The sequence below is a fragment of the Notamacropus eugenii genome, chromosome 2 (assembly GCF_028372415.1).
Source record: "Notamacropus eugenii isolate mMacEug1 chromosome 2, mMacEug1.pri_v2, whole genome shotgun sequence".
Classification (NCBI taxonomy): Eukaryota; Metazoa; Chordata; class Mammalia; order Diprotodontia; family Macropodidae; genus Notamacropus; species Notamacropus eugenii.
The window spans coordinates 88282915-88309141 of record NC_092873.1 but is presented as its reverse complement, the minus strand read 5'-3'; the positions used below and the strand labels follow the sequence as shown (position 1 = coordinate 88309141).

Sequence of the window (26227 nt, the reverse complement as noted above, 5' to 3'; positions counted from 1 at the left end):
TAGAAAGATGAAAATCAAAACAACTCTGCGGTACCACATCATAGCTCCCAGATTGGCTTACGTTACAGAACAGGAAAATGCTTAATGTTGGAGAAAATGTGGGAGAGTTGCAACACTAATACACTGTTGGTGGGGCTGCTAGCTAATCCAATCATTCTGGAGAGCAGTTTTGAACTATGCCCAAAAGTCTATAAATATGTGCATAATGCTTCTAAGGCGGTCTCTCCAAGAGATCATAAAAATGGGAAATGAACCCATATGTACAAAAATATTTATAGCTCTTTTTTGTGGTGGCCCAAAACTGGAAATCAAGGGGATGTCCATCAGTTGGGGAATGGCTGAACAAGTTGTGGTATATGAATGTAATGGAATATTTTTTGTGCTACTAGAAATGAAAAACAGGCAGACTTCAGTAAAACCTGGAAGGACTTATATCAACTGATGCTGAGTAAAATGAGCAGAACCAGGAAAACATTATACACAGTAACAGCCACAGTGTTTGAGTACTGTTTTTGATAGACTTAACCCTTCACAGCAATACCAGAATCTAAAACATTTCCAAAGGACTCATGATGCAAAATACCATCCACATCCAAAGAAAGAACTATGAAATCAGAATGCAGAATGAAGTAGACTATTTTCTCTATTGTTACGCTTTGTTTAGTTTTTTCATGTTTTCTCCTGTTCATTTTAATTCTTCTATGCAGCATGACTAATGTGAAAATGTGTTTAATAAAAATGTATTTGTAGAGCCCATATAAGATTACATGCTCTCTTGGGGAGGGAGAAGAGAGAAAGGGGAGAAAATTAAAAACTTATGGAAGTGATTGTTGAAAATAAAAAAAATGTAAATTAATAAATTTGGGGAAAAATTAAAATGACAACTCTACCTAAATTAATTTAGTTATTTGGTGCCATACCAATCAAACACCAAAAAATTCTTTTGTAGAGCTAAAAAAATAGCAAAATTCATCTGGAAGAAGAAAAGGTCCAGAATATAAAAGGGATTAATGAAAAAAAAATTCAAGAAATGTAGCCCAGATCTAAAACTGTATTATAAAGCAGCAATCATCAAAGCTGCTTAGTATTGGCTCAGAAATAGAGTAGTGGATCAGTAGAATAGAGTAGGTACACAAGACATAGTATTCAATGACTGCAGTAATCTACTGTTTGATAAACCCAAAGACTGCAGTTTCTGGGATAAGAAATCACTATTTGACAAAAACTGCCGGAAAAACTCAAAAATAATATGGCAGAAACTAGGCATAGACCAACATCTTATACCCTATACCAAGATAAGGTCAAAATGGGTACATGATTTAAACATAAAGGGTGATACTCTAAGCAAATTAGGAGAGCAAGGATTCTTTTACCTGTTAGTTCTTTGGAGAACAGAAGAAATTATAATGAAAAAAGTGATAGGGAACATTATGAAACACAAAGTGGATAATTTTGATAACATTACATTAAAACGTTTTTGTACAAACAAAACCAATGTAATGAAGGTGAAATGGGAGGCAAAAAGTTGGGAAACAATTATTATATCTCCTGTCCTCAATCTCTAAAATATATAGAGAAATGAGCTAAATTTATAAGAAAAGGAGGCATACCATAACTGAAAAATGATCAAAGGATATGAACATATCTCAGATGAAGAAATTAAAGTTATCTATATTCATATAATAATAATCTAAATCACTACTGATTAGAGAGATGGACACTGGAACAACTTTGAGGTATCACCTCACAACTCTCAGATTTGCTAACATGACAAAACAAGAAAATGATGAATGCTGCAGAAGATGTGGGAAAATTGGAACACTGATACATTGCTGGTCGAGTTGTGAACTGATTCAATGGTTCTGGAGAAAAATTTGGAAGTGTATCCAAAGGGCTAAATCTGTGCAAAACAAACAATAACACTACTAAGTCTGTATCATTAAAAGATCATAAAAATGGAAAAAGGACTCACATGTATAAAAATACTTCTAGCAGCTCTTCTTGTGGTGGCAAATAAATGGAAATTGAACGGCTGCCCATCAATTGGGAAATGACTGAACAAGATGTGGTATATGAATGCTATGGAATACTATTGTTCTATTGGAAATGATGAGCTGGTGGATTTCAGAAAGAACTGGAAACAGTTACATGAACTGATGCTGACTGAAGTGAGCAGAACCAGGAGAACATAGTTCACAGTAAAAGCAATCCTGCCTAATGAGCAGCTTTGATAGACTTAAGTGTTCTCATCAATGCAATGATGTAAAACAACTCCAAAACAATATTGTTGTTCCTATGGAAAAATAAAGAAAAAGATTAATTAAACCACTACTTGAGTAATGGCACTCCTGTCTCTAGTTGTGCTTTGTGTGGCTCCAAGTATTCTGAAATTAGAATGTGGCTCAGCAAAATCCTGTTAACACACATATTGATTATTTCCAATATTGACTGTTCTTTTCTAATACTTTGACACTCATTGTTTTGACATGCACTTCCTTCATTTGGCTGTTGATAGATTTAATTTCATCTATGAAAATTGTTACATATCTTGGCCACATACCAAATATACATATTTGGTGTAAGACTAAGACAATTCTCTTTATATATTGGATATATAAGACATATATATGTAATTTGCGAGAAAATTCCTTATATATCTTGAATATGCAACTTCTATCATATATGTGACAATCAATTTATCCTCTATTCATTACCTTCTATTTCGTTTTGTAGCAAAATTTTTTTTGGCCATGCAAACTCTTACAAATTTTACACTATCTTTTAAGGTCACCTCTGTTTGGTTATGATTTCTCCTTTTTAGACATAGTTGTGAAAGTCATCTATTTTTCTTCTTTTTTTACTGATTGACTGGAGTTTATAAAGGTATATGGTATAAGAAATTAATCCAAATGTTTTCTACATATTGCTTCTTAATTCTCCCCATAGTTCTTATTTCCTCAAATGTTACATTATTACAGAAGTTATTATTGTTATCATTACTCAAACCTGTGATTTTAATATAAGAATGCTCCCTCTGTTTACATAGAGAATCTGTAAAGATTTAGAAAGTTTCCTAGGGAACTGAAAGGTTAAGTGATTTGCCAAGGAAATCATAACAAGTACGTGTTTAGAAGTGAGGTCTGAATGAATGTTATACTATTGCTAATGCTGACCTCTTCAGTAGCTCACACTGTCTCTTAGACCCTCATTACTGTGTCTCAATATACAACACTCATATATTTCATAATGTGAGGTTGGTAATACTAGCTGTATAATTTTGGGCAAGTTGCTATCCTTCTTTGTACCTCTGTTTCACTGCAGAATCATCAATATGTGTCAGTTCCTGTGCTAAAGACTGAGGGTTAGAATATTAAGCTAATCTCTAAAGTCTCTTCCACAGATAAAGTTTGATGATTATTTCAGAAAAAAATAATTTTGAAGCCAGACTTACGTTCATTGTGCATATTTTGTCTCTTCCAAAGCACTATTAGACTTCAAACCTATCAGAGGTATGGCTATATATGAGAGAGAGAGAGAGAGAGAGAGAGAGAGAGAGAGAGAGAGAGAGAGAGAGAGAGAGAGAGAGAGAGAGAGAGAGAGAGAGATGCGCCACCTTCTTCATCTCCCTGACTACTAAGATTCATAGACTGTTAAGCAGGAATGAATCTTAGGAATCCTATAGAACTTAGAGATCATAAAGGTCAACTCCTTCAGATGATAATGGGAAAACTGAGTCCCAGAGAAAGGAAGTAGCTTACCCAAAGTCATACTGCAAAATTTGGAAGAGGAGGGATTAGAACTACACTCTTTTGAGTCTCAGCGGAGGTTTTGTTCTCTATAGCACATTGTATTCTCTTTCATAATCCTCTGAATTGATCCCAATGACTACATCAAACTCTGAATACAAGAAGTTTATTACAAAACAGAGACTGAGAAACATGTGAGGATGCCTCATTCATTATAGAACTGGGACAGCTCCTTTCCCAAAATGATTTCCTGTTTGGTGCCAGCAGCTGTGATGGTGATCAAATAGATGACACCTCCACTGGAGCCATCCCTACCCTTGGCCAGAGCAATAGCTATTGAGAGATTTGAACAGGCAGGAGAAGAGGCAGGTTTATCCTGGTCAAAGACCCTCCTGCCTATCTCTCCAGGATATTCTCAGAGCCCAGGATATTCATTCCTTTGGGAGGTTTATCCCCTTATTTCTCCCCAAGGACCACTGTTCTAGTTCTAATTTCCCCCCTTGCCTTGATGGGTTAGTTACTATTAGTAGTGAACCGTCAGTTCTCCTCAGGGGACATGTGTGGTTTATAGGTGACATGTACATAGCCATAAATGTAGGTACTCTCAGAGCTCCCATAGCATAAGTCTGTCAAGTGAGCATCCCTTTTAAGATCCCATACACCTGAGATAAGATAATCAAAAAGTAAGATGATGATGATGATGATGATAACTAACATTTATATAGCACTTAACATGTTCCAGGCACTGTGCTAAACACTTTATAATTATTTTCTTAATTTAATCTTCATAACAACCTTGGGAAATAGATAGTATCATTATCCCCATTTCACAGATGAGGTAACTGAGGCAAAAAGAGGTTAAGTTACTCAGGATCACACAGCTAGTAAGTGTCTGAGGCCAGATTTAAACTCAGGTTTTCCTGACTACAGTCCTCCTCCTATGGAGTCCCATAGGAGAGAGGCTCATTCCTCAGCTTAGACCTTAGATTCCGCAATTCAGGACTCATACTGAAACCATACAGTAACCTCCAGCAACAGTAGCTCTGGCCCTCAGTGACAGCATGACTTGTGCCCTCCCCCCCGGCTAATTACAGGGGTTGTGATGCTTTTGGGAGGGTTTCACTTGGCCTCCTTGGTATGAATTCCAGCCAGTCACCATCAGAAGGACTGAATGCTCTCCCAGGTATTTATAAGTGATATTCCTTACCATGTTTACTGTGGACAGAATGGGGGAAAGGGGGATTCTTATATCTCCATCCATTAATAGCCATTGTTCCCTGAAGTACCACACTCCTGCACCTCTCTCAAATCCTCATAATTCGAAAATAAAAATCTACAGCTTTAAAACTCCAGACTCCAACTTCATTACACTTCTGGTTTTTCACTATCATCCCTTTCTTATTTGCTTCCCCCTCTGCACCCCAACACAAACTACAATTTCATTTGATGGGTGGTGGAGAACTTTTCATTGTGTCTAAGGAGGTCTACATCCTCCCCACCATGTCACCCCTCCACCCACCCCACTCCCCCTATTCTGTGTATATTAAATAGAATTGAGATAGGGAAATTTAATGAAAAGAGTGATATCTAGCTGCAGTAGTTTGGGTGGGGAGTATATGAGAATTAAAAATCCCAAGACCATTATTGATTTATACCCATGAAGCTCCAGCTGGTAGGTGACCATGTCAGCTATGGCCTGGGCATCAGTAGCTGAACCAGACAGTGTATGATAGATTCATTAGTGCAGAGGGTCCAGCTTGTAAAACACTTTGTTCACTATAGCTGCTCTGAGTGGTGGAAGAAGAAGATAATAAGACAGAGGGTTTTAAGAAAACGACATGAGGAATAGATCCTTATTTGCTCATCCTTTCCAGTTATGCTTCTCATTTATCCTGGAATTCTCACTCTTAGCAAATATATCCCCCACTCCAGTATCTCTATTTCCCTCAAGTATACCCTAATTTCTTTCCATTTTCTGCTTCCAACTTCCTATTATACCAGCTCCTACCTTTTTATTTATGTTGACCTCCATCCATTCCAAAACTAACTCCACAAAATTTCTTTTGCCTGGGCTAGGTAACATCCCCCTTTGGGGAGACTCCCCCATCCCTGATCCTCCTCTGATACTTTCCCTGCAGAAACTCGGGAATCAGAACCCACCACGACACCACCATCAAACTCCACTGCCATTATAGTTGTCTGGAGAAGCAGAGAATTTTAGGGCACTGGAGCTCAGAGAGACCTTTGCAGTCTCCCCCTCATTTTATAGAAAACAGAAAACAGATAGATTATAGGAAACAGACACCTCAAAGTTGTTACAAATTTGGCTAATGGCCAAGTTATAAGTGGAACCAAGGAGTCTGATTTCCAGTATACTCTTCTTCTTATGATGCCTCACTCCTTTATATAGCAGGGAGGAGTTATCTCAACCTGGTTGGGGGTAAGACTCTGTCCACCAACCAGGACCTTCCTCAAGCGATGTTCTTCTCTATCATATGGAAAAGAATATCGGGAAAAACCCAGGGTACACCTGTTACCTTTTTGGGGAAGGAAGATTTTGTGTATCTTTGTAGGCCTGGTTATTTTCATATTGAAGTGAACCGCAGTGTAAAAAGTTGAAATGTGTGATATTTTTTATCTAGATATGGTCCAGTACTAGCTAAGGGGAGGACTGTGAATTTGTTAAATAAGAATTGTTGCTTGGCTCCCCCCAATAAGTTTGGATGATTTTCATGGTAAAGTCTCAGCATGGTGAAATGAAGGTTGTGTATTTAGGAGCTGAGCCAATTTTTTAAAAAACTGAAGTGATACAGTTAAACTGGTTTGGATAAGGAGGAAATGGGTTTCTCTTATAGCCAAAAGACAAATCTTGAATTCCAAGAAACCTGGAGTCTATGGTCTGAACCTAGTTAGAACATTATACACTTATGCTTGATTGATTGTGAATACCCATTATTGTTATCCTTGCTGCCTGAAGTAAAAATCACTACCTCTGCATTCCAGAAGATGTCTTAATTACCTATTGTGACTTACTCAAACCCCACTCACTATCCAGAAGCTGGCTACATTTTGCCTTCCAAGACCCCTTCTCATACTATTGTCCCGTAAGTACTTTATTCTTTAGCCACATATTTACCAGTTTTCCATCATAATTTGGAGGACCTGAGTCTAATCTCAGACCTGCTACTAGACAGTTATGTGATCTTGGGCTAATCATTTCAACTCTTTGATCTTCAGTCTCCCCAACAATAAATAAGGAATCCTCTCTCAAGTCCCTTCTGATCCTATGTCCTGCATTTTCTTACTCAATGCCTTTGTTCATATCTTTCCCTATTTCTGTAATGCTTTCTCTCTTCCTTCATTTAAATCATGCCCAGTTTTCTTCACCCAACTCAAAGAATCTCCTCATTCTCTCCTTTGAACTTCAATTTTTAGGTTGTTGTTGTATAGTGCTATCCCCATTACACTGCACACTCCACGATGCTTGATTTTCTTCCTTACTTGACCCAGTGCATCAGGGTCTGTACGGGGGCTGATTAAATGTCTGCTAAATTAAATTTATCACGAAGAGTCATGAGGCCGTCCCACATCCCTTAGTCCCTGGTGTCCTACAGAGCTGTGTCGATCTCAGTCCTTTAGTAGTCCAAGTGAGTTGGTCTGCTTTGTCACTCTATTTCCTCCTCCCCGTCTTCCTTAGGCAATAAGTTTAGGGGCTAAGTCCCCAGAGAAGGATTGGGTGGTGTGCACGGTGGCACCTGAACCAAGGATGAAGATTCCCTGGGGCACCATCAGATCAGGGGTACTCCTTCACTTGCCCCTGTAGTTATCTGTCTCCCGCATGAGTACTACTGGAAGCAGTCTATGTGATGAATTAATAGTTCTTACAAAACAAAACAAAACAAAAAAGAGCCTTTTTCCATCACTCCAAGATTTCACTCACCCAGCACCCATGTACGGGATTCCTTCCTAGAGTCTACCTTCTTTTTCTTCTCTCTTCTCCCAAATTCCATTCCCCACACCCCTCGCCACTGCCAAGTTTCCCCAGGGAAGTGAAAGAGAAAGGGCTTGGAAGTCGCTTCTCCCCCCCGCATCTGCGGCGGATTCTGGACGCCCCTCTTCGACATCCTCTGACAGCCTTTACAATTCATCCTCACTCAGCACTCCTAGACTGCCTCTCCCAAAGTGAAGTTTTTCTTCCTATCTTGTGCTGACTGAGGAAGGGTGGTAAAGGGTTGTTTCCACTTGTATTCTTCCGCTCAGTCCGTGACGCCGGGGTTGCAAAGTCATACCCATCTTTCTTTGTTGTCCTTACCCCAGTAAGGATTTCTTCTACCCCCAGGATATCCATTCTATCCTCAAAATGAAGGCTCTCCCGCATCCTGCCAGCGCTGTGCCTTGCTCCTCTCCGCCCCGGGCACTGCTTTTGACCAGGAATAGCGCTCTAGCCCCGCCGTCCTTCCTCCGCTTCCCTCCAGGGGGCGCCTCTGTAGTATTGGGCTGCGGTCCAATCCAGTTCCTAACTTGTTTAGGGTTGGTGTGCTCTATGACTGGTAAAGCTACACAGCCCGCAAGAGCGCCGGTTGGAGGGAATAATTCTTCTGAGCCGAAAACTGAGCCGAGAACCTGGGAGTTGAGGTTGTGGTAGGAGAGATGGGCTTAAGGAAGGGACAAGGCGTTTCCTTTTCCCCATTTATTTAAAGTCTCAAACCCAGGAATCTCCTGGGTCTTGGCGGGACGGATCCAAGAAACCGCGGTAGCTTTTATTTCTTTTCTTGGAAAAGGCTTCATATCTTGCTGTTGAGCAGTCCAGCACATTTCCCTCCCTGAGCTTATCTGAGACTCTGACCGCGGTCTGACCCTTTCTCTACTCCTAGCCCTGTACAGGACCCCGCTCAGGACACAGACACCAGCACTCCCTGGACCCAGACTGTTAGCCAGTGTGGAGAGAAGTGGAGGAATCCGGCTCAGGGCCAGACAGCGCCCCGCGCATGGCTGGCTCTGGGTCTCCTGCGTCGCTTCAAAGCCCCAGAACTCCTTCAAGGGGGCTGTGGCCGCCTCTGCTGTTGTTGCTCATGGACTGGGCGCTGTTCCGTCTCGCGCTGCCTCAGCTCCTGCCCTTGGTCCTACCCACCGTGCCTCCCCTGCTCCTGCTCTGGGTGGCCGGCCTGGCCCGTTGGGGGGTGTTGTGGTTGGGGATACGTTGGAGCACTAGCCAGGAAGGGATTGGCGCTCAAAGCTGGAGGACTGCATTGGGGCCCCTGTCGGCAGCGCTGGGGTTGGCGCTGCCTGGGTTAGCCTCTTTCAGGGCTCTACGAGGGAAGGAGACTCTGAAGAGTGGAGGCGGGGCTGGGCCGCAGCACTGGGGGAGCAGATTCGATGCTTTCGCTCTTAGCTACGCCGTGGCATTGCCTGCGCTTGTCCTGTGGAAGAAACTTGGGAATCTTTGGGTGCAGGTGGGTCCCACAGGCTGGGGATCCATCATGCACCGACTGCTGGACTTCCTGGGCCCAGAACTGCGTCGCTTCCTACTAGTGATGTTCTTCCTCCTGTTGTCCTGTCTAGGTGAGGAGAGGGGGAATGCAAGGAGCTGGGCAAATCTGGGAATTGTGGGCGGTGAGTCAGGGGGACATGAGAGAAATTCAGAGTCAGAACTTCATGCCCAGAACGTCTGACTTCAAATCTAGTGGTCTTGCCTTTACACCACAGCTACTTAGGAGTCAGGAGACCTGCCTCCTAATGCTGTGTGTAAGCTGTATGACTTTGGGAAATTCCTCTTACCTCTCTGGGCTTCTGTCTCTAATCTGGAGTTAGACTGAGTAATCTCACAGGGACCTAACAAAGGAGGTCTAACATCCTGTGATTTGTGGAAATAGTGAGAGGATTGGGGTGTAACTGTGTGGTAAAGGGGAGTCTTCAGGTGAGGGGATTGTCTTTCTGTACTAGGGTGGGCATGTAGTCCAGCTGAAAGTTCCTAGCCTTGATATAGTAAATTTCCAATAAACATCTATTAGTTGATTAATTGTCACCCCCCCCCCCCCCCACCTCATCACTTCCAGGAGAGATGGTTATCCCGTTCTTTACTGGTCGCTTCACAGACTGGATTCTGCAGGATGATGCAGGTGCTATCTTCACGGGAAGCATCACTTTCATGTTGACACTCACACTAGCCAGGTCTGGGAACTGGACTTGGAAACTCATTGATTAGGGGACTAGGGAATTGAGGAAGTTGGAAGCTAAGGCAGTTTGATACAACAGAAGATTCCCTCCTATTATGCCTCCTGCTAATCCTTCTCCCGTTTTCTCATTGCTTCCCAGTGCTTTCTTGGAGTTCTTGGGTAATGGAATTTATAATTACACAATGGGCAAAGCCCACAGCAATCTTCAGGAACAAGTGTTCCGGGCTGTCCTGTCCCAGGAGGCTGACTTTTTTCAACAGAACCAAACAGGTGAGTCTTTGTACACTCACACAACACATTCTTATGCTCTTTTCTATTCCTTCCCTTATAACAAAAAGTAACACACATTTGTTAAACACCAGGTTTATTCAGGGAACTGTGTTGGGTGCTAGAGGAGATAGAAAAATTTAGGAAAGACCCAGTATCTACCCTTCTGGAACTTATTGTCTAATAGGATGAAGAGGAGCCACTTAGTATAGCAATTTGAATGTAAGATATGTGTGAGTTCAAGAAGCTTTAAAAGGAGGAGGTTTGATGAGTTGCCTCTAATATTTGACCCCAAAGGCCTCCCCAAATTAATGATCATGTGGGAATTCAGAGGTCTACACCAAGGAGCAAAGAGAAAGCTACATACAAGATTTCTGTCTCCAAGGGATATATATCAAAGAATAGTCTATAGAGCTGAAGGAAGCCTTAAGATTACTGGAGACAGGAGCAGTGCTGTGGTCCTCTAAAGGAAGGACAACATAGAGTAGTGAATATAGTCCTGGACTGGAAGTCAGGAAGACCTGGATTTCAATCCAGCATCAGGTACTTACTGGCTGCATTACTCTGGGCAAGTCTTTTAACTTGTTTCTTCATCTGTGAAACGAGAGGCTTGGGCTTGCTGCCCTCTTAGGCACCTTCTAGTTATAAAATTTCAGTGCTGTCATCTGTGTCCAAATTGGGCTGATGTTGTGGCAGCTTCAGATATGGCATCCTAGTTTCTTCTTTTTGTACACAGAAATACCCATCTCTCATGCATGTTAAAAATGCCTCTTTTAGGGGGCAGGACTTCTAATATGGGAAATGATATGGTACAAGTTGTAATCTATAACTTTGTTTCCAAATGTCTGCTTTTAGGTTTTTGAGTGCAATAGTTGTTTGAAGGATGGGGATTTGTGAAGTCTATGGAAATGAATTTCTTCCCAATCTACTCTTGGATAACAAAGGGAGATAATGGGAGATCTGATCCATGATCCCAGTTGCAACAGGGAAGGATCTTTGAGCCCAGGTGTATATTTACCAGTGTATTTCAAAAGATGGAGGGGACCTTTGTGGCTGCTTAGAAGGGTAAAAGTAAAAGAAAAATGTAAGAAGTAGCTAGGATTACCTAGGTATTCAGGATAGTTTGTCAATAAATATTAGTAAGCACCAACTATATGCTAGGTAGAGCAGTTAAGTGGGACAGTGGATGGAGTGACAGGCCTGGAGTCAGGAAGATCTGAGTTCAAATTCAATCTCAGACATTTACCAACTCTGTGATGTTGAAAGTGACTCAACCTGATTACCTCAGTTTCTTCATTTGTAAAATGAGCTGGAGAAGACAATAGTATACTACCCCAGTATCTTCACCAAGAAAACCCTAATGGGCTTACAAAGTGTTCAACACCATTAAGCAACAAAACAACAATAGTGATGTGCTAGGAACTATACTCTGCACTATATATGCAAACATGGGAAAGGACAGCTCCCGCCCTGAAGGAGCTTATAATTTAATGAAGGAAGACAGCATCCAAAAGGAAGCTGAAAAGCAATGGAAAGAGAGGGGTGGCACTCAACTCAGGGGCATGATGGGAAATCTAGAAGAAAGAAATGCAGTTGGGATGAAAATGAAGAGATTGCATCCTCCTTAAATGGAAGCTCTTGGAGAAGCTCTCCACATTCCAATTAGATGGAACAAGGGCCCCCAGAGGCAGCAGATGCCAATGCAGTATGAGTCCTAGGGCTGAAGTGATTTTGCAAGAGGTTCCTGTTGATGGAGATGTCCAGAGGAGTGCATCCAGGTGGAAGAGCAGTGAGGTACTATGGATTAGGTCCTAACCCATTCCTATTCTATTCTATTGTATTCCTTTTCCTCACTTATACCCATGAAGTTTTGCCTCTAAATTACCTGGATGGAAGGAGAAAGATGATTTTATATCATTTTACCAAGTGAAAATGAAAGGTTTTCTGATGAAGGAAACCTTTCTCTTAAAGACTCTGCATATGAGTGTTAGTTTATATTCTCTAGGAGAGGAGGGAATACAGTTCCAGTTCCTAGAATGTGTGTATGTGTGTGCGTGTGTGTGTGTGTGTGTGTGTGTATGTGTAACCTTTATTACTAATCTATGTATAAATACGCATAAGCATTTATACATTTTCTGGCAACAATATCAACTAATTTCTATTCCTGAGAGTAAGGGTGCTGCTTGAAGTTAGAAGACTTTAGGAAGTAAGTATATCCATATTCATAATGTAAGAAAGATCACATAGTAGATACTGAGATGAATCATGTCAATCATAGTCTATCAATAAAACAATAAGAATGATGGAATGTAATGGGGAAGAGAAATGCTCCTTATAGTCTGAGGGATAAGAGGAAATCAGAGTGGACTTTTTAGGAGAGGTAGCACTGGAGTTGAGCTTGAAAGAATGTATAGGAATTCATAGGCAAAGATAGGGAAAGAGGACATTCCAAGCATAAGGAACAATGACATGTCAGCATGAGCACACAACTTATGAGAACAGGGAGCATTGTACAGAAGAGAGTATTATGAAATGAGTGAAAGAGTAGGGTGGACTGGGGAGGATCTTGACAAACAGGAGGAAAAGGAATATTATGTAGTAGACAATAGGAAACTTCTGAAAACTTGTGCAGAGAAGTTAACATGATAAAATTTATGCACATGAATGATTCTTTTGGCATCAGTATTAAGGATAGGCAGCAGGGAGAAGAAAGTAGGGGAAAAAGCCTCTTGTAATAAATAGTCCCAGTGGGGGGAAATAGGGTAAGATCTATCTCAGAGTGATAACAGTGGAAATAGAATACATCTCCCACCCTCCTCTCTTTCCTTATACCTTTTATATAACTCAATATAGTAATCACCGTACTTTCTTTGGCCTTTCAATCCACAGATCAGAAAAAACACACTACTATATGTACATTCCCTCTATACAAAAAATTTAGATCCTACACCACTTTATTCTCAGAACCAGAGAGAATTGCCTCCTATTGCTCTTGATCTGACCCCATGCAATCCCAATGATTTGCCGCATTTAGAATTTGAATGCTTGGTCCTCTGACTCCATGACTACACAATAGGTATCACTAGATCCCCAAGGAGAACTTGTATCTGTGATCCTGCTGCATCAGCCAACCTCACACACCCTTCTCCAATCTTCTTGGTCTCCCATAAGCCCTTCAGTAGCCCTAGGACAGTGGCTGAACTCATGTGCGCCTACCCTCATTCCAAAATTTTTCCAGACACTTTCCTATCTGACACATACTCTCTTCATATTCTTATTTCCCCTTGCAACTGCTCCAGATGCCCAACTCTTGCCAGACCCTCAACTTTCCTTCCTCCTCCTTAGGTGCTATAACTTCTCGGGTGTCAGATGACACAGCCATGCTGAGTGACTCCCTGAGTTCTATGCTAAGCCTGCTCCTGTGGTACTTGTTTCGAGGACTGTGTCTGCTGGGACTTATGCTCTGGGGGTCCCCAACTCTCACTGTGGTCACACTGACTGCTTTGCCTGTGCTCTTCTTTGTGCCCAAGGAACTGGGCAAGTGGCAACAGGTAAGTCCAGGAAACCTCTCTTCTCCAGCATTTCTCCCCAACTGTGGCTTTACTTTCATGTGTAGCAATCTGTATTTTACACTTAGCTTTGACAGGCTTAGTTCTCCTGGCCCCCCTTTGTCCCCTCTACTGAAGAAGACTATAAGATGTATAATCTTTGCACTGTGGCCCTGATGGTTGTCTTGACTGAACTCTGACCCTTTTCTATCATAGCCTCTGTTCCCAGCTCATTCTCTAGCCATTTTTCTACACTATGTCTCCTTATTATACCAATTTTCTACAGTCCTTTCTAGGATACTTTCTCTTTCCCTCTATTCTTCTCTCTTCTCTTGATACCCAAATTCTGGAATCCCTATGTTCCTCTAGTTTCTAAGGGGACTGATAATTCCTTCCTTCTGCTTTCACTCTTTCCTTGTGTCTTTGTATTTCTTGATTCTGGTACTGTTGTCTCAGGGTCCTGACATCAGAGAATAACAACAGTAGTAATGGAAAGGAATATAATGATAATAATATTTTCTAACGTTTGCATACATAGATTATCCTATTTGATGCTCACAACATCCCTGAGAGACAGGGGCTATTTTTATCTCCAATTTATAGATGAGGAAACTGAGAATGGTGGGAAAGGTTAAATGATTTTCCCAGTGCCACACAACTAGTATCTGAGGGATGATTTAAACTAAGGTCTCCTTGACTCCAATTCAATGCTCTTTCTACTGTACCAACTAGCAGGTCATGTAATACTATTTTTAATGACACATCCACAGAGTACGTTACAGATTGCGAAGCTCTTTTATTACCCAACTAGGAGTTAGCTAATGCAAGTGCTATTTCTGATTTTCAGATAAATAAGGTAAAGACCAGGGAAAATAAATGACTTGTCAGATCTCATGACTAATTAGCTGGTAGCAAAGTTTACACTGGAATTCACACTTCCTAACTCCCCAAGCAGTGCTCTTGGCACTGTCTTCTTACACTGCCTCCATTCTCCAGCAGGGTCCTGGAGAAATGTCCAATTACTCCCTGACATTGTCCCTTGCTGTGGACTAGGGACACAGAGAGTGCTCAGAACCACAGGACCACCTTCCCTGATCTTTCACACCAACAATTTCATATAATCATGAAAATGTACTGAGAAAATTCTCTCTATGCAACACGATGTTACTGCCCTCTGTCCCCATAGTCCCAGATAGTTCAAGTGCGGACATCGCTGGCAGAATCAAGCCAGGTGGCTGTGGAGGCATTGTCTGCTATGTCCACAGTCAGAAGCTTTGCCAATGAGGAAGGAGAGGCACTGAGGTTTGCCCAAAAGCTCCAGAAGACAGAGAAACTTAACCAGAAGTTGGCATTGATCTATACTTTCAATATATGGACTACCAATGTAAGTATCTAGGGATAGAGTACCCACCTCTTAGACTAGAACTTAAAGACATTAGTCTCCATCCAGGGACTACTGGGCCAAGTTTTCGATTTTAAGACCTCTGAGGTAAAAGTCCCATTATCATCATTGGTCTCATAGTTTTTTTTCTCTTTTATGGAGTTCTAGATATTTGCCTTCATCAAGGGAATCCAGAGCATTACCTTCTTTACAGGGAAATAACTTGTCTTTCTACTATGAGGTCCTTTTCACAGCCACCTTGGGGTGCCATAATGTTCATACATCTTATATCTCCCTTTCATGAGGCTTCTTAGGCACCAGGTTGCTTGGAGAGGGGGAACTTGGGGAGAAGGGAAAATAATTTTTGTTCAATGGGCATGGATAGCATGAATTCAGAGAGGGTTCTTAGTTCCTTCCCTAGACCTCACTCCTGTTTTTGTATGATAACAAATGATGTCACCCTGGATATATTTGAGACTCCAATGGCATTATTTCCATGAATGTGACATATTTAGGCTTACAGGCCTCTCCTACCCCCAACATGTGCTCTCTGATCTCTCCCCAGTTCTTAGGACTCCTGCTGAAGGTGGGAATTCTGTACATGGGGGGAAAGATGGTGACTGATGGGGATGTGAGTAGAGGAGACCTTGTCACCTTTTTCCTTTATCAGATCCAGTTCACCACTATTGTTGAGGTGAGACCCACACTGACCATTGCTCCTTATTCCTTCTTTCTTTCCACTTTCCAGTTTCCATTTTCTATATCCTTTTTCCATCCCTTCTGTCATATATCCCATGGTGTCCCCTCACCTTCCTCATAGCTCATCCCTCTTCTTTCAGGTATTGCTCTCCACCATTACCAATGTACACAAGGCTGTGGGATCCTCAGAGAAGATTTTTGAGTACTTAGATCGGATACCCCAATGCCCTTCCAGTGGTCCCCTGGCACCTCCTACCTTGCATGGCCTTGTAGAGTTCCAAGATGTCTTCTTTTCTTACCCCAGTCGGCCAGATGTCTTGGTCCTCCAGGTATCACCTCCTCCCTCTCACACTCCACTCCTTCCAATTCCAAGCCTATCAGATGCTCTCTAGGATGCTACCTCCCTCAAACCATCTCTCCTCTTCCCTGGACTGAATGATATGCTTTTGCTTCAGGTACCATAGTAACATCTCCCAGTATCTCCACACAAATAACAGAAAGGTTCAAAGAGAACCCACCTACAACTCACAAATCAGCTTGGGTGTCTCAAGGAAGCTGTATAAAAAACCCAAATCTTTCAGAGGTGTCTCCACTTTCCCCCTTTTCTGGCAGTGGAGGCTGAGATACTGCTTTTCCTCTCAACTTTTTTCTATTCTACCTTCTCTTTTTTTCTCCCCTTTATGCAGGAATTACACTAGCCCTGTCTCATGATGTGAGGAATATATGTATGTATGTACGTATGTATGTATGTATGTATGTGTGGTGGTGTGTGTGTACGTGCCTGATCAGGGTATAGGTTCTCTCTGTCTCTCCCCTGACACTCCCTCTTTCTTGTTCCTTTAGGGAGTGACATTCACTCTGCGCCCTGGGAAGGTGACAGCCCTAGTGGGGCCCAATGGATCTGGGAAGAGCTCAGTGGCTGCATTGTTGCAGAATCTGTATCAACCTACACAGGGCCAGGTGCTGCTGGATGGAAAACCACTGGCCCAATACCAGCACCGATACCTGCACTCTCAGGTGAGGATTGGAGGATCACCTGGGTCAGAGCACCCTTGGGAAAATAGGTCAATGAAGAAATGAAGAGGAGAAAGAACAGCAGGCAGAGTTCCTGGTCCTAGCCCAGCAGCATCCTTGTTGGTGGATGTGATAGAAATAAGGAGTTTATCACAAGGAATGAAAATGTGCAAGCCTTGATCTGAACTCCCTCTTCCTGCCTTTACTTTCCCTTACTCCTGACTCATCCCAGGTGGCTGCAGTGTCACAAGAGCCACAGCTGTTTGGTCGGAATCTATATGAAAACATAGCCTATGGGTTGGTCTGGAAGCCAGAGCTGGAGGAGATCATGGGGGCTGCCAGAGAGGCTGGAGCTCACAATTTCATCTCTCAGTTGCCCCAGGGCTACTACACAGGTACTGTGAATATTCACTCACTAGGTAGACACATCCCTCCACCACCTATTTCTGGTTCATTCCATTTTATGTTTAACTGAACCCTATACCAGAGACAGAATACCAAATTCCAAAGAATGAATGAATCAGTGAAAAATAATTTAATCAGTACTAGAGGAAGGGAACAAAGAAAAGAGAACAATCATTTAAGTGCCTAGTATGTGCCAGGCACTATGCTACGTGCTTTTCAAATTGTATCTTATTTGATCTTTACAACAGCGGTGGGAGGTAGGTGCTGTTTTTGTCTGTTTTTGCTGTTGAGGAAACTAAGTAAAATTTCCAGGGTCACACAGCTGGTTAAGGTTTTGAGGTCTTATTTGCACTTGAGTCTTTTTGGCTTCGTTCCAAGCTTGTATCCATTATGCTACCTAGCTGCCTCAAAAATATAAATGTTCAAATCCAGTCTCAGATCCTACCTGTGTGACACTAGGCAAGTCACCTAACCTCTGTTTTTCTCAGCTTCCTTATCTGTAAAGTGGGAATAATAACAGCACCCACATTCCCAGGATTGCTGGGAGATCAAATGAAAAATATATAAACAGCTTAGCATAGTGCCTGGCACATAGTATGTGCTGTATAAATGTTTTCCAGGCAGAAGAAAAGCATTTATTCAGACACCAGAAAGCCACATCCCAATACCAGAAAGTCAAATCAGTCACAGTAGTCAAGAAGTCAATACACATTAGCACTCCTGGGGACACAGGCATTCCCAAGCCCCTCCCCCACCTTCTCACAAGCAAACACTCACAAGCCTTGCTATACCTGTTGTCCTGTGTTGTCCTCTCTTTTCCACTCCAACCAGTGTCAGTCATTTCCTTCTAATTCTGTTCTACATGTTCAGTAAGCTCCCTCCATCATATATGACTTAGGCTTCCAGGTTATTTAAGTAGGTCATATGGGCCTATTGATGAATGGGAAAGATCTTTCCTTTTAAATTGCCATTACAGATGCAAAACAAGAAGTGGAAAGGGAAAGCAAGTGTACACTTGCAGTGGCAGGGCCATGGCCACATGGGTGACTGCATAGCATATGGAACATGGCTTGGGGCTGATTAGATATCCTGACCTAGATGAGTCCTGTCTTCCAGGACAGGAGTTGCAAAGATAGGTAGATAAAGGCCTTTGGAATCTCATTTCTCAATTTCCATGGACTCCCAGAGAATGTTTGACATCATATTACTGTGCTGAGAGACTGGTCTCAGCCTTCTACACTCACTTTAGTCCCAAAGAGTAAGCGTATGTTTTTGTGTGTCTATAATACCTGCTCTCAATGCATCTGGTTCTCTCTCCAGAGATAGGAGAGTCTGGGAGCCAGCTGTCAGGTGGTCAGCGTCAGGCAGTGGCTCTGGCTCGGGCTCTAATCCGGAACCCCCGGGTCCTCATCTTAGATGATGCCACCAGTGCCCTGGACACAGACAACCAGTTATGGGTGAGACAGCAACCTCTTCAATTCTCCTAATTCTCAAATCCTTAAAGTTTGAAGGTGATCTTAATTCCTTCCCAATACACCCAAAGAATTTCCTGTTTGAGAAAGCCTAAAAAGTATCTTTTAGATAAAATTCTTAAATTTGACTTCTTTTCCTTTTTTTTTTTATCGTCACCAAAACATCTTGATTAATCACAGAATTATCCTTAGGGATATGCTGGGTCTATTCTTCTATCCCTAGAGCTTACTGAATTATTTTTTTCCCATTTTTATAATGTTTTTTTTTTAATTTAAAAAATATGCTATTTATTTATATTTACTTTTCAACATTCACTTCCATAAGATTTCGAGTTTTGAATTTGGTGCCTTACCCTCTGCTTCCCGCTCCCCGAGACAGCATGCAATCTGATATAGGCTCTACATATACATTCATATTAAGCATATATTCCCATTAGTCATATAAAGAAGAATGAAAAGTAATGGGAGGAACCTCGAGAAAGAAGAAACAAAACAAAACAACAAAAGGAGAGCAAATTGTATGCTCCCATACACATTCAGCTGCTCCAATTCTCTCTCTGGATGTGGATAGCATTTTCCACTCCCTGTTCTTTCTCTGGATATGGATAGAATTCTCCATCTTGAGTCTTTTGGAATTATCTTAGATCCTTGCATTGCTGAGAATGGCTAAGTCTATCAAGGTCGGTCATGGCATAATGAGATTCTTGCTGTGTACAATGTTTTCCTGATTCACTCAACATCAGCATTTTACTCAGCATCAGTTCATATAAGTCTTTCCAGGAATTTCTGAAATCCACTTGCTTAATATTTCTTATGGCACAGTAGAATTCCATTGCATTCATATAACACAACTTGTTCAGTCATTCTCTAATTGATGGATATCCCCTCAATTTCCAATTGTTTGTCAATGCGAAAAGAGCTACTTTAAGTATTTTTGTACATGTGTGTCCTTTTCTCATTTTATGATCTCTTGGGAATACAGACATAGAAATAGTACTGCTGAGTCAAAGGGTATGCACAAGTTTTACCCCTTTGGGCATAGTTTCAAATTCAAGTTCTAGAACGGTTGGATCAGTTCACAACTGCACCAACAATACATAAGTGTTCCTGTTTTCCTATGCCTTCTCCAAAATTTATAATTTTCTTGTTTTACCATGTTAGCCAATCTGATAGGTGTGATGTGGTACTTCACAATTATTTTGATTTGCATTTCTCTAATCAATAGTGATTTAGAGCATTTTTATATGACTATAGATAGCTTTAATTTCTTCCTCTGAAAACTGTCTCATCATATTCCTTGACCATTTATCAATTGTGTAATGATTGTATTTTTATAAATTCATCTTAGTTCTTCATATATTTTAGAAATGAGATCTTTATCAGAGGCACTAGTTGTAAAATTTCTTTCCCAGCTTTCTGCTTCCCTTCTAATCTTGGTTGCATTGACTTTGTTTTTTACAAAAGCTTTTCAGTTTAATATTAGGATTGCTACCCCTGTTTTATTTAACTTCAGTTGATGCATAACATATTCTGTTCCAGTCTTTTACCTATACTCTGTGTATAATGCTCTGCTTCAAATGTGTTTCTTATAAATAACATATTGTAGGATTATGATTCTTTTGTTTGTTTTTGCTTTTTTTTTTTGTAAATTTTATTTTTCATTTTTAACACAGTTAAAAACAGATATAACAATTCAAACTTTTGGCCAGGTGATACTTCTTTTTAAAGAATTTACAATATGGACCACAAAAGAATTTTTTTTTAAACATTAACCAACTGAGACACAAATAATATTTATGTTGCTAACTTCACAAGCTCTTGACCTAATTATCTCCACAGTATTGCTAAGAATGAAGGACCCTAACTTATTGTTGTTGGTCTAAAGTCCTATGCTTAGTAGCTTAATTTTAGACTTAACCTCAGATGTTCCCCTGCCAACAATCTATAATTTAATAGATCTGGTAATAAGTTTAAACGCCTTTTGACTTTTGCCACCAAGAGTAGGGACATTGCAGGGAAACAATATCTCCCCAACTTCATGTCAATTCCAGGCAGGAGTAGACTATCAACTCGCACTCAGTCAGGCTTAAAGTGCCAGGTGTCAGTGGGGAAACTGAGTCAGGAGAATCCTATCTGAGCCCAGGCTGAACAGCCTCTCTCCCACCCTTCCCATGAAATCACCTTTTGCAGTTCATACCAGCATCTCACAGGCTTACTGGTATCATGAATTTATAGTCGAGGGTTAGGGTTAGGAGGCTCAGACCTCCTTTCTTGCCATCCATATCTGGAGTCAGACTCAGAAGAACAGTCACTTAATAGTCCCATGGCATCTAAAAATGGCAAGTTTCAACAACCAGATTTCGAATATGATTATAATTTCACTTTGGCTAAGGAACATCTTTTGAGACAAGTGTTAAGTGGCTTACATGCCTTTCTACACATGTTCTAGTTCCTGATTAAATAGCAATAGCAAAATCAAATTTACCATTAAAATCTTAACTTTTCCATAAATGCCAAATTTTATCTGAGGTTACCTTCCTCTGGGAAATTTAGACTAAAATTCTTTTCCCCAAACTAAAGATGTCATTGATTTATTTTCAGTAATTAATTCAGTCAATTGTTTTAATGCTAATTACTTTTACTTCACTTTGTAACATGTCCAATTTTTCTCCCCATCACTCCCCTGCTCCTACTTCCTAATACCTTGCATTCTGATTACTCCTTCCCTCAATGTACCCTCCCTTCTGTCACACCCCACCTTATCCCCATCTTCTCTCTTTTCTTATAGGGCAAGATTAATTTCTATACCTCATTTCCTGTATTTCTTATTTCCTGATTATATGTAATAAAAATTCTCAACATTCGTTGCTAATACTTTGAATTCCAACTTCTCTCCCTCCCCCCTCCCTCCTCAGTCCCACTGAGAAGGTAAACAATTCAATACAGACTAAATATGTGTTGTTTTGCAAAAGACTTTCATAATAATCATGTTGTGTAATACTAGTTATATTACCCTCTGTCCTACTCTATACCTGCTTATTTTTCCCCCCACAATTGACCTTGTCTCTTGTTGAAAGTGTTTATTTCTAGTGACTCCTTTCTCTCATTTACCCTCCCTTCTAACATTCCCCTCACCCCACTTGTTGCCTCCTCTCCTACTTTCCTGTGGTGTGATGCAAATTTTCATCCCAAATTTAGTGAGCATGTTATTCCTTCCTTCAGCCACATGTGGAGAGAGTAACTTCAATTTTCCCCTCTCCCCTTCTCCCTTTTCTCCTCCATTGGACAAGATTCTTCTTATCTCTTTTATGAGTTATAGCCTGCCCCATTCCATTTCTCCCTTTCTCTTCCCAGTATTTTCCTCCTTCATCCCTTAATTTTTACTTTTATTTTTTTCTGTGGATATCGTCTGTTGTGATTCAACACACCCTGTACTCTCTATCTATATATGTGTGTGTGTGTATGTACAGTCTCTCCATCTACCCAAATACTGAGAAAAGGTTCAAGAGTTATAAATATTTTCTTTCCATGCAGTAATATAAACAGTTCAGCTTTAGAGAGTCTTTTATGATTTTTCTTTCCTGTTTTCCTTTTTATGCTTCTCTTGATTTTTGTCTTGGGAAGTCAAATTTTCTATACATATCTGGTCTTTTCTTCAATATGAATGATTGAAAGTCCTCCATATCATTGAATGACCATTTATTCCCTTGAAGTATTATACTCAGATTTGCTGGGTAGGTGATTCTTGGTTTCAATTCTAGTTCCTTTGATCTCTGAAATATCCCATTCCAAGCCCTTTGATCTCTTAATGTTGAAGTTGTCAGATCCTGTGCTATCCTGACAGTATTTCCACAATACTCAAATTGTTTCTTTCTAGCTGCTTACAGTATTTTCTCCTTGATCTAGGAACTCTGAAATTTGACCACAATATTTCTCAGTTTCTCTGTTCAAGTCTCTTTCAGGAGGTGATCAGTGGATTTTTTCAATATTTATTTTGCCTTCTGATTCTAGAACATCAGGGCAGTTTTCCTTGATAATTTCATGGAAGATAATGTCCAGACTCTTTTTTTGATCATGGCTTTCAAGCAGTCCCATAATTTTTAAATTGTTTCTTCTGGATCTATTTTCCAGGTCAGTTGTTTTTCCAATGAGATGTTTCACATTATCTTCTATTTTTTCAAATTTTTGATTTTGTTTGCTAACTGCTTGGTTTAACTCACAGTCATTCATTTTCCTGAACTCAATTCTCTCTTTCAGCAAATTATTTTGTTCAGCGAGCTTTTCAAACTTCTCCATTTGGCTAATTCTGCTTTTTAAAACCTCCTTCTCCTCATTGGCTTTTTGGACCTCTTTTTCCAATTGAGTTAGCCTCTTTTTAAAGCTGTTACTTTCCTCATCATTTTTTTGGTTCTCCTTTAGTAAGCTGCTAACCTGTTTTTTAAGGTCTTCTATTGCCTGAGCACAGTTTAAGTTCCCTTAGGAGGTCCTGGAGACAGAGGCCTTGACTTCCTCTGACAGTATGCCTTGTTCTTCCTTATCTGAAAGGATGGGGGGAGACACTTGTTGTCCAAGAAAGTAACCTTCTAAGGTCTTATTTTTTCCCCTTTTTTTGAACATTTTCCCAGCCAGTTACTTGACTTCTAAGTTTCCTCTCCACAACCACCTCGCCTCCAGTTCTTCAAAGCCAGCACTGGGGGCTGAGATTCAGATGAGCTGCTCCAAAGCCTCAGGGGCTTTAGATGGGGGCAGGGCTCCTATTTAGTGTGAGATGAAGATCAGCTGCTCAAGTGGAGGCAGAGCCACCACACAGGGCTCAGTTCCCTCAGGGGGTTTACTATGAGATCTTCAACAATGGATGCAGGCTACTGCCTGCTTTAGGAGCCCCAGTCCTCCTGCTGCCTCTACTGCTGCCACTTGTGGAGGCCTGAGTTATGGGGACACCTTGCTCCCTTCTTGGCCAACCAAAAAGACCCTCTCACTGACCTTTGGCATCTGTGGGTTGAGGGATCTGTGATGCCACTGGAGATCCTGTCCCTGAAGCCTGCTTGGATCTTCTCCTTTTGGTGCCATGTGGCTATGGCTGGGCTTGGCTCTGCTCTGGGTCCAGTGGGACAGGCCTTTCCTGTTGGTCTTTCAGGTCACTCTGGGCTAGAAATCTCCTCCACTCCATTGTTCTGTGGCTTCTGCTGCTCTAGAATTTGTTGAGAGTTCTTTTTTATAGGTATTTTATAGGCTGTGGGGTAAGAGTTAGCATACGTGTGTCTTTCTACTCTGCCATCCTGGCTTCACCCAGGATTATGATTCTTAATCCATGCTGCTCTCTACTTCCATTTTATGGGAGTGTTCATCCCATTCACATTCATAATCATGATTATTATGTGGGTCTTTCTCTCCGTCCAATTTCTATGCCCCCTTTATGGTTTTCTCTCTCTTTACTCCCTTTCCCTCCTCACTAGAGTTTTGCTTTCAACCACCATCTCCCTTCTGCCCTCCTTTCTATCAACCTCCTCCCTTGTTTTTCCCCTTTCCCCTCCTACTTCCTGCAGGATAAGTTAAAGTTCTATACCTAACTGATTATGTTATCCATCTTTGAGCCAAATCTGATGAGAGTAAAGTTCAAATAATGCTCATTTCCCTCCCATCTTTCCCTCTATTGTAGTAGGTTTTTGTGCCTGTAATTTACCCTTGTCTCCCTCCTCCTTTCCTCTTCTACAAGTACAATGATTTTTCAACATTTAATTTTATTTTTGTCATCATATAAAGCTAACTTATACCTACACCCTCCGTCTATGTATATCCCTTCTAAATGGTGCAATAACAATACAGTTCCAAGAGTCTGAAGTGTCATCTTCCCTTGTAGGGATGTAAACAGTTTGCCCTTATAAATACCATGTTGTTGTTTTTTCTTTCTTGTTTGCATTTTTATGTTTCTCTTCAGTCTTGCATTAGAAGATCAAATTTTCTGTTGAGATCTGGTCTTTTCATCAGGAAAGTTTAGAAGTCCCCCATTTCATTGAATGTTTGTCTCCTCCCCAGAAATTACGTTCAGTTTCACTGGGTATCTGAACCTTGTTTGTAATCCAAAATCCTTTGACTTATGGGATATTGTATTTTATACCTTCTGTTCTTTTAATGCAGAAGCTGCAAGGTCCTGCATATTCCTCATTGTTTCATGATGTTTAAATTGTTTCTTTCTGACTGCTTGTAGTATTTTCTCTTGAACCTGGTAGTTTTGGAATTTGACTACAATATTCCTTGTTGGGACTCATTGGATTCTTACACCAGTTCTTTGGGATGGAAGGGGTCACTGTAGGTGACACAGCTAATGCCAATGGTACTGATGCTATGGTTTGTGCATGAGGCTTACTAACTGCATCTGTGACTTTTTCCTCCAGGTAGAGCAACTGTTGTATGAGGCCCGCAGGAGGGTCTCTCAAGCAGTGCTACTCATCACCCAGCGACTCAGCTCTGTGGAAAGGGCTGACCACATACTCTTCCTAGAGGAGGGGGTCATTCAGGAGAGTGGGACCCATAGGCAGCTCATGGAGCAAAGGGGCCGATACTGGGCCATGGTGGAGGTCAAAAGAGGAAATTTGGCTCATCAAGAATGAGCAACACATTCAAATCTCCATTATAATGAAAACTACAGCTCCTCTCTCATCTTCTGAAACTGGAAGTACAGAGAAAGAATTTCAGACTCTTTTGCCACATGATATGATTTGGCAGTTCCAGAAAGGTTTTCCAAACCATGATTATATACCTACTAATTATATTCCCATCATCAACATTAATTGCTTTGGTTTAAGATTTTCTACTGCAGGCTCTTCTTTTAAATTGCAAATACTAGTGGAGGAGAAGGCAAAGAAGCCCTTAATGGGAATAAACTCATGAGCATTCATTCATTCCCTCCACAAACATTTATTAAGCACCAACTATGTACCAGCACTGTTCTAGATACTAGAGATATGAAGATAGAAACAAAAGAGCCCCTGTCCCCAAGGAGATTATTACTGTCTAGTTCTAGAGCTTGTAAAGAATGGATAACAATGTAGTTAATAGTCATATTTTCTAGAGCCAGAGTTCAAGGTGTGTGAGTTGAAGTTATCAGAGAAGTTGACTGAAGTGTCTCCATACACACAGTAATGATAGGGGCATTGGAGGATCAGCTCTCTATTCAGATGACACAGAATTATTGTGGAAATGCGTGGTGTTGAGAATAAACTTGGCATTTTCTTAAGTTTTGTGTTTCTTTTTCTTCCACTTGCAATAGCTCAGCATCTCTGCAGCTTTTTCTTTAAATGCCATGTCAACTAAGTACAGGAATCCCCCAAACTCAGCTTTTCTCATCCTCTTACTCTTGGTCTACTCGAAAAGTATGGCTAGAAGAATACAGTTGGAGTCAGAAGATCTGGGGGTTCTAATTTTTGTTACTTGCCAGTTGTGTAATTGTGGGAAAGTCACTTAGACATCCCATTCCTCTTTTTCTTTTTCAGTCTATAACTATCAATGTCTTTGCTAC

The 26227-nt window shown here is 41.0% G+C and overlaps 1 protein-coding gene and 1 pseudogene across 2 annotated transcripts; one reads left to right on the top strand and one right to left on the bottom strand.

Moving 5' to 3' along the window:
• Nucleotides 1-3951: 3951 nt before the first annotated feature.
• LOC140522749 (proteasome subunit beta type-9-like) lies at nucleotides 3952-8561 on the bottom strand (annotated as a pseudogene).
• On the top strand, nucleotides 8282-25945 carry LOC140525908 (antigen peptide transporter 1-like). Of its 2 annotated transcripts, XM_072641681.1 has the most exons (11): nucleotides 8282-9308; nucleotides 9803-9917; nucleotides 10062-10192; nucleotides 13535-13740; nucleotides 14924-15121; nucleotides 15684-15812; nucleotides 15958-16146; nucleotides 16661-16834; nucleotides 17064-17226; nucleotides 18557-18693; nucleotides 25104-25945. In XM_072641681.1, exons 1-11 carry the CDS (start codon nucleotides 8735-8737, stop codon nucleotides 25317-25319), a joined length of 2232 nt encoding a protein of 743 aa, XP_072497782.1. In that variant the 5' UTR covers nucleotides 8282-8734; the 3' UTR covers nucleotides 25320-25945. The 2 variants fall into 2 exon arrangements, with proteins under 2 accessions (XP_072497782.1, XP_072497783.1); XM_072641682.1 differs by lacking the exons at nucleotides 14924-15121; nucleotides 15684-15812.
• The last annotated feature ends 282 nt before the right edge of the window (nucleotides 25946-26227 follow it).

What these genes read in the sequence shown, in the direction of transcription:
- LOC140525908 (XM_072641681.1), top strand. Translation starts at nt 8,735, where the DNA reads ATGGCTGGCTCTGGGTCTCCTGCGTCGCTTCAAAGCCCCAGAACTCCT. An exon ending in TTGACACTCACACTAGCCAG is followed by an intron (nt 9,918 to 10,061) that starts GTCTGGGAACTG and finishes ATTGCTTCCCAG; the next exon opens with TGCTTTCTTGGAGTTCTTGG. An exon ending in AGTTCACCACTATTGTTGAG is followed by an intron (nt 15,813 to 15,957) that starts GTGAGACCCACA and finishes CTCTTCTTTCAG; the next exon opens with GTATTGCTCTCCACCATTAC.